The sequence below is a fragment of the Ostrinia furnacalis genome, unplaced genomic scaffold (genome assembly GCF_004193835.3).
Source record: "Ostrinia furnacalis isolate ACB-3 unplaced genomic scaffold, ASM419383v2 OfSCF1166, whole genome shotgun sequence".
Lineage (NCBI taxonomy): Eukaryota > Metazoa > Arthropoda > Insecta > Lepidoptera > Crambidae > Ostrinia > Ostrinia furnacalis.
This window is the reverse complement of record NW_021131405.1, coordinates 907,193-919,730: the sequence shown is the minus strand read 5'-3', so window position 1 is coordinate 919,730 and position 12,538 is coordinate 907,193. Positions and strand designations below refer to the sequence as shown.

At 40.6% G+C, this 12,538-nt stretch overlaps 1 protein-coding gene across 1 annotated transcript; it reads left to right on the top strand.

The window, feature by feature from the left end:
• Positions 1-6,479: 6,479 nt before the first annotated feature.
• Positions 6,480-10,382, top strand: LOC114351609 (uncharacterized). Its single transcript, XM_028302889.1, has 4 exons — positions 6,480-6,660; positions 7,676-7,843; positions 9,309-9,463; positions 9,963-10,382. Exons 1-4 carry the CDS (start codon positions 6,480-6,482, stop codon positions 10,140-10,142), a joined length of 684 nt encoding a protein of 227 aa, XP_028158690.1. The 3' UTR covers positions 10,143-10,382.
• Positions 10,383-12,538: the final 2,156 nt, after the last annotated feature.

Here is a 12,538-nt window from a genome sequence, read left to right as displayed (position 1 = left end):
TGTAAAGAAAACGTAATAACTTTTAAACTAAGCGGTATATCCTGATAAAATAAAAACAGTAATAATGCTAATTAACAGGCGATATTAAAAAATACATAAAATACACCAAAAATGCTAACAAATAATAAAAAACGATACTTTTTGAAAAAAATCTGCTTTTAAATTCGTGTTTTTTTGGTTATTTGATAAATTTCTCCAAAAAATGCCTCTATAACAGGTAGTTTTTATTACTTTGTATTATTCACTATCGTATTATCTTTGTAAAACCAAAAATCGCATGTCTCTATCCCTATCACAACATTTGCTATGATCGTTTGAACAAAGGCCTGCCACAACATTATTCTCCGCTGCAGGTAGAGACAATTTTAATTTTAACTAAAATGCTTATTTTACGTCGAAATCTTTTGTTTTTATTTGAAATCTAACTTGCCTTTATCAAAATTACAAATCTAGAGTCATTTTCAGTTTCGTTGTTAACGAAGCGTTGAATGGCGCGCCCGGAGAGGCTTAGTTCAAACGATCATTGCAAACGTTGTGATAGGGATAGAGACATGCGATTTTTGGTTTTACGAAGGTAATACGATAGAGAATAATACAAAATAATAAAAACTACCGGTTATAGGGGCATTTTTTGGAGAAATTTATCAAATAACCAAAAAAACACGAATTTAAAAGCAGGTTTTTTTCAAAAAGTATATTTTTTTATTATTTGTTGGCATTTTCTGGGTATTTTATGTATTTAATTAGTATTGTCTGTTATTTATTATTTATCCTTTTTATTTTATCAGGCTATACCTCTTAGTTTTAAAGTTATTACGTTTTCTTTACAATAAGTAATTGAAAGAAAAAAAATCTATTTTTTTTTAAATCCCAAAAAAATTTTGACCTCTTTTTTGTCGATAAAAATAGGTCTAGTTTCATTTATTTTCATAAGTACACTTTAACGTGACTCACACTGTATTTTCAAGTTTTTATTATAAAATATCTTTGAGTACTTGACACTAGATGTCGCTAAAAGTTACCGCCATCTGTTGTCGAGTAGTACAATTTGTTGCTGCTGTTCTACAACTTAAGTCAAGTAAGACATTAAAAGATGGCGCTAAAAGCACGTTGAAATGTTTTTAAAGAAAATCAATTTTCATGGATCATCATGGTAATAATAAGATTTTAAATAATAAAATTGTTTTTAGCAAAATACAGAATAAACTGTAATTATAAGTTTTGAATATGAAAAAACACTATTTTGTAGAAGATAAGGATGGATGTGATCGTTACGAATCATAATAAAATATATTTGTTATTTATAAGTAAATATAGACTGATATGAATAAAGTAGTTAAGAAACAATTTGTTTTTTTTTTTATTATTTTTCCTTCCTATAAAATTTAAATCATGCGGGTAATTTTCTCTTTATTAATGAACTAATATGCTTCTAAGTTCTTCTAGGTACCGATAAAATGCCTTATGGTCTGGTGGATTGGGGCATAGATTTATGGAAAGAGCGGGAGTGGTTCTGGTATTCCTAAAGGTCCTACATTGGCTCCTCTATTTGTGTGTGACCGGGTGTGACGACCACGACCACTCTGGCAAGAGTGTAGCGAAGAAGATGAAGAACTCCGCTATTTTCTGCTCTCTTTGTAATACTGAAGTATTTAATGAAACATTGGTATAATTGTTATTAGGTACTTTAATAAGCTACACTACGCCCTCTTCTTTGACCCCATAAACTTGCTGGTTTCTTTGCGTCAATACATCAAGGTATTTCATGAGATTCCTCAGCACATGGTTTGATGTTTTTAATTTATCGAAAAATTCCAGAATCTTTGTCTCATCCCAGACGTACTTATTTTTTTGGAGCTCTTTCATTAATTTGTTTAAGTTTGCTTCTAAAGTATCCACGCTAGCAGCGATGTAGCCAATTTTATAATCATCTCTAGAAGAATGTAGCTCTTTAACATACGCTAGCGGTGCAATCTTTTCTTTGATTTCTTTGAAACTATCTGCAAGGTGCGCTAGAAGTTTGAATTTCAAACTATCTTTCGCGATTTCATTGGTGGTCCTTCTTGTTTGTTTTGTTGAAAGTTCTGGACCTTCTGTTATGATTTCAACTTCATTTTCAATTTCAGTATCATTTTTAGCATATTTTTGTGTTGTTTTCGTGTCTCTCTTACGCCTGTAATGCACATCAGTATCGGTCTTAGGAGTCACTGGAAATTTTAGCACAAAATAAGCATTATTTCTATTAACTTTGCGTTCTTCTGCAATATTTTCGTTCAGCTTCTGAAGCACATCGTGGAGTTTATTGAAAACTACAGTAATATTCGCTATGATGTCAAATAGTTCTGTATTTAGTACTTCAGGATTATTTAGCTCTGTTGTAGTGATTACGGGAGTGCCTTTAAAGAGGTTCTTAAACCATTCCATCATTCTTCTGTTCTTCTTCGGTGCTTTTGTAGTAGTAGTTGTAACTTTTTTAGTAACAGGTTGTGTTGCGTTACTCTTCTTTTTAGATTTCTTATTGCCACTACCACCAGAGAAAAGATTCTGGATCCATGACAAGAAGTTCCTTCGCTGTTCTCTTTCTGAAATTGGCGTTGGTGTAGTGTTTTGTTTTGAAGTTTGTTGGTCATCCTCCAGACTTATTTCTCTGGATTCTAGCAATGGGGGAAGAGTTTTTATATCTGCAGCTAGGCCTTGAGAATATGGCCTCAGATCGTGAATGACAGCTAACACGTCTTTGGGAGGAAGCTGTGGCAATTTGTATGGTTCTCGTGGAGTGACGTCATTGTTCTTACTGTGAGCTGCTTCGAAATATTTGTATGCTTCTGCTATTTCGTTTAGAGTAACATTGTTGGTCACAGAGCTATGGGGTAAAGCACCTGAAAAACACCAATTACGTTTCTACAGCTTTAATAGGTAGGTTACTTCCTTCATCATCATCAGGTCATTTCTAATGACGGAACACGAAATTATGTTTATAAACTTATTTGGTTTGACTGTGAAAGACCTAACTTTAAATTAGGTAGGTACTATCCCCTAGTATGATGTACCCTACATTTAACATCATCACAAAATCACGTATTATAGAGTCGTAGCTTAGTCAATTGAGGGATTTTGATTACGTAATAAATAAGCCAGTAACTTAGAGATAATGTTTTAAATACATAAAAATACTTACAAAACAATAATATCCAGCCTATCATAGCGCTGGTGCCACACGCAAGCAAGAGAAACTAATTTGTTGATAATTTGACTCATTTTGTTTCAATTAGCGACGACACGACGTTGTTAATGTTACAACTTTCAATTAATATGAAAATGCTAGTTTCAGCCAGCGGCTTTGCCCGCTCACAGAAAGTTTAGATTTATATAAAATAAATTCAGTACTTAGAAGACACTTTCCAGGGTGCTTGTTAAATACACGTCCCAAATATAGCTCGCCCTACCACCACTTCGGGACAACATATGGGCTGGTACTTGTTACTATTCTGTGCTGGTACTAAGAAGGTAAATTTCAACTCTAGGTATGCTATGCTAGCACCATCACTACCTCCACTACTTAATTGGGAAACGCATAAAACTGCAATAGGTATATTTTAATTGGGACCAATTAACAATATTTTATGACCTTTAGTTCTCTTGTCAAACTCACAGGAGATGGAAGTACGACGTTTGGCGTTGTATTTTTGTATTTTTGTGACGGCGAAATGCGGGTACCCGCCTGTAAGTAAAAGTTGGTTTAACCAGAGTAAATACAAGGTACTCTCCCCCGCACTCATCCGCACACCCCCCGCGATCGCCCCGCGTCGATGTGACGTCACGGCTGCCAGGTGTCCTACTCTTCAGTTGGTGGATTTACCAGGAGCCTAGAGCGTTAAACCAGAGTAAATACAAATGAGTAGGTCATCTTCATAAAAACGCACCGAGCGCGGTTTGTATGTGAGCACGCCAATACGTAAGCGGCGCGCACACACACACTGACAAAATTTATTTATTATGGATTAGCGGCACATTCCGGCGTTCGGGAAGCTTCGCCATATACTCATGTCCGAAATACCGCAGTGTCTCAAGACGAAAGTCTTCGAGCAGTGTGTGTTGCCAGTGTTGACATATGGATCCGAAACGTGGTCGCTTACTATGGGCCTCATAAGAAGGCTCAAGGTCACCCAAAGGGCGATGGAGCGGGCTATGCTCGGAGTTTCCCTGCGTGATCGAATCAGAAATGAGGAGATCCGTAGGAGAACCAAAGTAACCGACATAGCTCGCAGAATTGCTAAAATCAAGTGGCAGTGGGCGGGGCACATAGCTCGTAGAGACGATGGCCGTTGGGGCAGGAAAGTTCTCGAGTGGCGACCACGGGCTGGAAAACGTAGCGTGGGCAGGCCTCCTACTAGGTGGACCGACGATCTGGTAAAGGTCGCGGGAAGAGCCTGGATGCGGGCAGCGCAGGACCGTTCATTGTGGAAAACCTTGGGGGAGGCCTTTGTCCAGCAGTGGTCGTCATTTTGCTGAAACGACGACGACGAACGAGCGGCACATTGTCAGTGCGCGTTTTGTGTTGGCGCGCTTCCTACATACAAACCGCGCTCGGTGCGTTTCTATGAAGATAACCTACTCATTTGTATTTACTCTGGTTTAACGCCCTAGGCTCCTGGTAAATCCACCAACCGAAGAGTAGGAGCCAATCCGATCAAGTTGAATGCGCACCTGGCTGCCGTGACGTCACGTCGCCGCTCTGAGCCCCGATTACGGTAATTTTTAACGTCAACAATCCAGACACGCTTCTCGATTCTGCGATACGATTGGTCGTTCAACAGCGCACGTCAGCTGTTTTGACCAATCGTATTGCAGAATCAGAAACTTATCAGAAACGCGTCTGGATTGTAGACGTTAAAAGTTACCGTAATCGGGGCTCTGGTACGGACGGGACGAACGCGGGGAGGTGTGCGGGTGAGTGCGAGGCGTTTAAATTCAAATTCAAATTATTTATTGCATGTCACATGGGTAAGGGTTTACCCGCTATTTGTCCACCACTGGTGGACATCGAGAAAAGTTGCAATGTCCACCAGTGGGGGACAGCGCTACTGAAATTTTCCCGTTGGGCCCTACTGGTGGACACTGAGAAGAAATGTGTTACTCTGTCCCTCAGTGGTGCGCAGTTACCTCGATCGGGTTGTAGCTTTATAACTAAGTACTTAGACACGACCGTGCTCGTTCCCTACCCTTCCTATAGCTACCCTCTGAGGCCCTGACTACAAGGAAATTACGTAGAACTGATAACGGGACTTCCAAAATACGAATCTCTGTTTCTACCCTAGATATGGAAACAACAAAAAAAAAACGCTCTTTCCTCTCATTCCCACCACTGCACACACTACACACTGCGGGTGTCTATGGGCGACGCTAATCACTTACCATCAGGTGATCCGTCTGCTCGTTTGCTTCCTGTCACATAAAAAAAAATTGCAATTTTTGTGCGGTCAGAATTTACAACTTTACTGGCAATATCTTCCGATCGTGGGCCTAGTTTATTCCGGGGGAAAGTTAATCAGAAATTAATCAGAAAGGATAGTTCGAGTTAAGGTTTTCATAGAGTCGAACTCCTGTGTAGCCAGCACATTGTGTGGTCTGTGGACTCTGTGGTAGCCAGTCTACAGCTTGACTGCCAATAAAAATACAACGTGAGTGCTTTATGGGAAAATTTTCCATCAGATAGGAGACGAGGTCCAGCCGGGCAGTGTTCTGCTACCCTCAACCAGAAGAGGACGATATCTGGCCAACATCATTCGAAGACAGGCAGTGGTAAGTACTCACATCACACTTCTAGTTCAAAATCACTTTTAGGCTGGGTTTTTTTAACAAACGTCAAACATCTGTCAAACTTAATTTAATACAAAAAACACCGGCAACCAGTGGCGGATTTTTGCCGCCCGTAGGCTAGGGTGGGGTTCGATCTTTATTTAACTTTTATCTTCTGAAATCGAGTAAGCGTCATCTGAAATCTGCCGCCCCTAGGACGCGGCTTATACGGCCTATTGACAGATCCAGTACTGCCGGCAAGTCAGCCTTAGTCCCCGCAGTCTTTTTGTCAGCCAATAGTTTAGTCGGACTGTTAATTAATCAGAATAAACATCATGTAATACAAGTGCGCACATTACACCGATTTGGTATTGATCGATTTCTCATACAAATAAGGCGACCAAACGATCGACCAATAAAAAGTTTGAAGTCTGCGGGAGCTCTACTTTGATTGTTACTTTACGACTCTTTACTCTCTTTAAAAACTTCTAATTTTAATTAAACACTGTCTAGACACGTATAAATACTCCTGTCTAAAATTTATTTAAACTATACTGTTTTGTTTGATTTAGGATGGCACCGGTATTAAATTCAACAAAGATGCTGACAGGGTAAGTACACAAACAATAATCATAATTTTGAGTGAATTGACACAGTTATCAAGTTTTAATTTTACACAGATGAACGCAGAAGCAAAGAAGAAAGTGGATGTGCTATCAGAAGAACTGCTGCCATACATCATAGCAGAACAGGAGCGGCGCACGAGCCTCTACAAGCGAGTTATGACCGCCATTCAGAACGGAGAGAAGGGGGTTACTATTGCGGAGATACGGAACAAACCTCCCCTCATTATTAGGAAAGGTACGAAAAATCGGAACAAACATCCTCTCCTTATTAAACGTCAGTCATTATTACAGGCATTTACAAGCGCGTCATGACCAGTGAGAAAGGGGTCACGACCGCGGAAATACGGAACAAACCTCCCCTCATTATTAGGAAAGGTACGAAAAAACCGGGACAAACTTCCTCCCCTCATTGTAAGTCAGTCATTATTATAAGCGCATCATGACTGGCAATGAGAACGGGGATAAGGGAGACACCATCGCCGAGATACGGAACAAACCTCCCCTCATTATTAGGAAAGGTACAGAAAAACCGGGACAAACATCCTCCTTTCATTTATAAGTCAGTCATTATTACAGGCGCGTCATGACCGCTATTTAGAAAGGGGAGAAGGGGGGTCACGATCGCTGAGATACGGAATTAACCTCCCCTCATTGTTAAGACAGGTACGAAAAAAATCGGAACAAACATCCTCCCCTTATAAACGTCAGTCATTATTACAGGCATTTACAGGCGCGTCATGACCGCCATCCAGAAAGGGGAGAAGGGGGTCACTATTGCGGAAATACGGAACAGACCTCCCCTTATTATTAGGAAAGGTATGAATAAAATCGGAACAAAGTTCTTTAATATCCTTTCATTATAAACTGTCATTCAATAATACAAACGCGTCATGACCGCCATCCAGAAAGGGGAGATGGGGGTCACCATCGCGGAAATACGGAACAAACCTCCCCTCATTATTAGGAAACGTATGAAAAATTATCTGAACAAATATCCCCTTATTTAGGAAGGGTAGGTATTTGAGCCAAAATAAGTAATTGGGAACAACATCCCCTGATTAAGAAAGGTGAGCCCGATCCATCACCCTTTGGGTGACCTTGAGCCTTCTTATGAGGCCCATAGTAAGCGACCACGTTTCAGATCCATATACCATCACTGGCAATACACCTACTGGTCAAAGACTTTTGTCTTGAGACCACATTCTTGGCAAATTGGTACCTATTTACTTAATAGATTGTCTATGTTCCAGGTCTCATGTTCCGCTGCCCAGCAAACCACGTGCCGAAGGAGCCCGACGGTTCGGGCATCATCATGTGCGAGAACGATATTGAGCCTACCCCCGTCATGTATGATTCGTGCCTCAGTGCGGAGGACAAGGACCTCTATGTCGCTGACAATAAGTACTTCTTTTGCAACCGTGAGTACCTCCTACACTAAATTGAGCAAAAAAAACACGCTATAGCTGTCCACCTCTGCACCATCCCAGCTAAATCCCGGTCTGTGAGCACGTAAATTTTGTTCAATGACCCCAAGCTACCCATCCTTATCGCTCGCGCGTAATTATATTGCTGTTACGCTCGCACACTCACTGTAATGTAATGGAAATAGGTACTATGGGCGGGTTACCTACGCCATATCGAATGACAAATGATCGAAAATCAAAATATCGAATACGTTTTATCGAACGATCAAAATATCGAACGATCAAAATATCGAAAGTCGATATAGACGTTTTTATTTAATTCATCTACCTTGCTCGGCCCCGGTGCATGGTTGTGTTTGGTCGTACAGTTTTGTTTTGCCAGTTAATGTGTGCCTTAAGTATTTTTGTGCCTGAAAAGTTTATAAATTTGGAGAATAATGTCCGTGGGGACCTATTATAAGCCTAGCCTGTCCCAAAAAGGAAAAACAGTCATGTCACCAAACACAACCATGCACCGGAGCCGAGCAAGGTAGATGAAATTTAATAAAAACGTCTATATCGACTTTCGATATTTTGATGGTTCGATATTTTGATCGTTCGATATTTTGATCTTTCGATATTCTGAACGTTCGATATTTTGAGCATTCGATATTTTGAACGTTCGATATTTTGATCGTTCGATGAAACGTATTCGATATTTTGATTTTCGATCATTTGTCATTCGATATGGCGTAGGTAACCCCCATAGTGGGTAGCACTTTACATGTAATGCTATAGTGTCGTCCACACGTAGAATTCGTGTTACATTACACGTATGTAAGATCATTACACATTACACCCGTCTGGACCCGACTTGAGGTTTTAATAAAGAAGTCATATTATTAACGAAATCTTAAAATGTTACTTAAATAAAATGTTATGGACTTACCGCTACACGCCGTAACAAAACAACACACACATATCACTATAAACATTTTATTACACTTGAAACACACTTCACCACCGCTCGTGATCAACTGAATTGTATTAACTTTTTGACAACGCCAACACTCAACGCTACCAACTACCCATATTATTTGCAATCTTAACGTTCCGTTTTACGCGTTGTCGTACATTTTTTTTTTTCTCACAACCTTGTTAAAAATGACCGATTGTCGTAGTTTGTGAAGTTTGTAGAAAAATAAATCAGAGCCCCGATTACGGTAATTTTTAACGTCTCCAATCCAGACGCGTTTCTCGATTCTGCGATACGATTGGTCAGCGTAATGATCAAAACAGCGTACGTCAGCTGTTTTGACCAATCGTATCGCAGAATCGAGAAACGCGTCTGGATTGGAGACGATAAAAATTACCGTAATCGGGGCTCAGCTGTCTAAACGCAGGCGACTGCAATCAATATTGCAACATAACACACCAATGTATAATCTGATCTGATATGCCATCATCTGTACCTTTTCAGGGCACAAAGTGGAGGGCCCGGACCTGCCTCGCAACGGGTCGGTGGTCATCGGCTGCGCGCCCGCAGAACGGACCTCGCTCAACTACACCAGCTCGAAGTGTGCGCTAGAAGACACTGATGACGTGGTGGTGCACTACAGATACTACCCCGATAGGGTAAAATATCCTTTCATCATCATTTCAGCCATAGGACGTCCACTGCTGAACATAGGCCTCTCCCAATTACTTCCACATCGTTATATTAGGATTTTATTTTTAACGTATTAATGGGGATTAATGAACTTTTAAGTTCATTATTCCCCATTAATAAGCTCCAATTGGCGTTAACGGGGAATAGTGGAATAAGCCCCTTGAGGGTACCACCTGCAATGGGTGCTTCGTTCGTTCGTTTCAGCCAAATGACGTCCACTGCTGGACAAAGGCCTCCCCCAAGGTTTTCCACAATGAACGGTCCTACGCTGCCCGCATCCAGGCTCTTCCCGCGACCTTTACCAGATCGTCGGTCCACCTAGTAGGAGGCCTGCCCACGCTACGTCTTCCAGCCCGTGGTCGCCACTCGAGGACTTTCCTGCCCGAATGCCCAAAGAATGGGTGCTTATCAAACTTAAATATTACTAATATTACCTCCTTAACCTACATTTCGTGTTATTTCCAGACGTACAGATTCGTGACAGAATTGGACCCGGATCGAGAGGTGTGCGATCACTGGAACCCCTGTCAAATAGGCTACATCTACAGCTTACCTTCTCCTGATCAAGCCTTGCAAGCCAACGAGCTATGGCGTGAGTATCAAGCCTTGTCACCTGTACCAAACAACAAAAATTGTTCATGCTAGAATGAACAACTTTCGTCTTCGAATCGTTTGCGTATTCGACAAAATTCGATACTCAACCTTCGAATTAAATGATAACGTGACAATTTTGATTCTCAAAATAAGTTTCGTGCAACTATTTCTCATACTAAGTTCACTTTACCACTTATTCTGTGACTTTACGACACGTTTACAAAGGCGCTGTTGTAGTTTTCGTACTAAATCTTTTGATGGCAATTCGAATACGCAAACGATTCGAACTCGAATGTTTTTCGTGCTAGACGTACTGTCATTTGCTTTCCACTGGAGGGAAGGGTCTATTCCACTTTGCTCATCTGGGTGATCAATCAAAATGGAAAAGACAGAAGGAAATCGAGCCTTAACTGGGTCGAGTTAACTGCGCACCTCCAATGTCCAATGACAGTTTAACTTTCTCCCGGGACAAACTTGACCTTCATTGGTTGGGTTTTTGTGGCGGTCAAGCTGTAGATCCTGGCTACACAGGAGTTGCAGTGGTGGGAACGAGAGGTGGGAATAGTCCCGTTAAAACTGCGCACCTCGCTGGAATGCGAGTCTCCCTCGCACTTACCCGCGCTCGCCCAGTCCGTATCAGAGCGCCGGTGACGTCACGGCTGTCAGGGTGCGCTGTTAACTCGACCGGGTAGAACTATGAACTATGTTCTTCTGATTAATTTCGTTGCGGGTCCCATGACAGTTTAACTTTCTCCGGGGACGAACTTGATCTTCACTGGTTGGGTTTTTATTGGCGGTCAAGGCAGGACCGTTCGTTGTGGAAACCTTTGGTTGGAGGCCTTCGTAGTAGTGAACGCCGTTTGGTTGAAACGAATAAAATGTTAAATAACGCTTCATTTTCATTTTTTTTACTTTATTTTATCAGTTTTAGAAGTCGATATTTTTTAATTTATTTTTTTAACTTATTTTCAGATGATTACAGTAAGTAATCTTTATTGATGTTACTTGTTATAGAAAAAGTTTTTGGATATTTGTTTGTCACTTAATAAATTGATGGTATAATTTACAGCTGAGAGTAAGTATTGTGTAGTTTATAAATTACTAGAATAAATACCTAGATTTTTCACATAATGATGATTTCACTGTAACAATATTAAATTAACTAGGTAATTCATATTATTGTATTTGAAAATTACAGACCCTGAAGGTGGGTGCTACGGAGTTTTTTTCATACAAATGTTTTTTGAAATATTTCAGTTTCATGGGATTTCATAATTATAAAAATTAGTTCATACCATCATAAACTATGTATTTTTATGTGAATCTTTACAAGGGAATTTTTTATATTTTTGCAGAATATGAAAGTAAGACTAATTTTATTACTAAAAAGAATACCTACTGGTATGCTTCGTAAACAATTAATTGCTATGTACTTAATGTATTAAAATAAAGCTTAATAGTTAAATACTGTTACTTATTTTGTTATAAAAATTCTAGAAGATGGTAAGTAAAGTTTCTGACAAAAGTATCTCTATCTAAAGTCCGGTCGCCGAGCACGTAGAATTTCGTCCAATGACCCCAAGCAACCCATCCTTGTCGCTCGCGCGCAATTATTATTGCTGTCGCTATTGTGCGACGGGCGGCCGCAGTGAGTGTGCGAGCGCGACAGCAATATAATTACGCGCGAGCGATAAGGGTAGCTTGGGGTCATTGTACGAAATTCTACGTGCTCGGCGACCGGACTATACAAGAAATAAAGTTAATAAATAAAATATTTTTAAATTATTGTTTGGTAACATTTTTCAGAAATTGTACCTGGTAAGTACGAATTATGTGTTTTTATTATACACAGTGATAAAAAAGTGCTCCACAAATTTTGGACAGTTTTTTTATTAAGTACATCACCCCATTTCGTTTTTTTAAGGTTTATCCTTGCCCAGGTGATCAAAGTGGAATTAAGCGACACTTTGGTGTCCTTTGATCACCCATGGATAAGAAGTCCGCTTTGATCACCTGGGTGATCAAAGTGGGATACCTTTCAAATCTTACACCTTTTACAGCGACCACGAAGACGACCACTGAAGCATCCGATAATCCCTCTGGATCTGACCAGGAGAGCGATGCCAACAATGAAAACACGTTCCGGCGGTCCGGCGATGTGAAGGACGAAACCACGCCCGCTGGTGATACCACCACCACTGCTGGTGATACCACTCCGACTGCTGGTGATACCACTCAGGCGATTGGTGATACCACTCCAGCGGTTGCTGATACCACCGCGCCGCCTACTGTATAGACTTGAAGACTAATTGGTAAGTTCCACCCCTTGTGGTCGTAATAAGACCACCTGCTTCGATGGTGAAAAGGTGGAAACGGCGATGTGAAGGACGATACCATGCCCGCTGGTGATACCACCACCACTGCTGGTGATACCACTCTCGCTGCTG

What these genes read in the sequence shown, in the direction of transcription:
- LOC114351609 (XM_028302889.1), top strand. Translation starts at nt 6,480, where the DNA reads ATGAACGCAGAAGCAAAGAAGAAAGTGGATGTGCTATCAGAAGAACTG. An exon ending in TCCCCTCATTATTAGGAAAG is followed by an intron (nt 6,661 to 7,675) that starts GTACGAAAAATC and finishes TCTATGTTCCAG; the next exon opens with GTCTCATGTTCCGCTGCCCA. An exon ending in ACAGATACTACCCCGATAGG is followed by an intron (nt 9,464 to 9,962) that starts GTAAAATATCCT and finishes TGTTATTTCCAG; the next exon opens with ACGTACAGATTCGTGACAGA.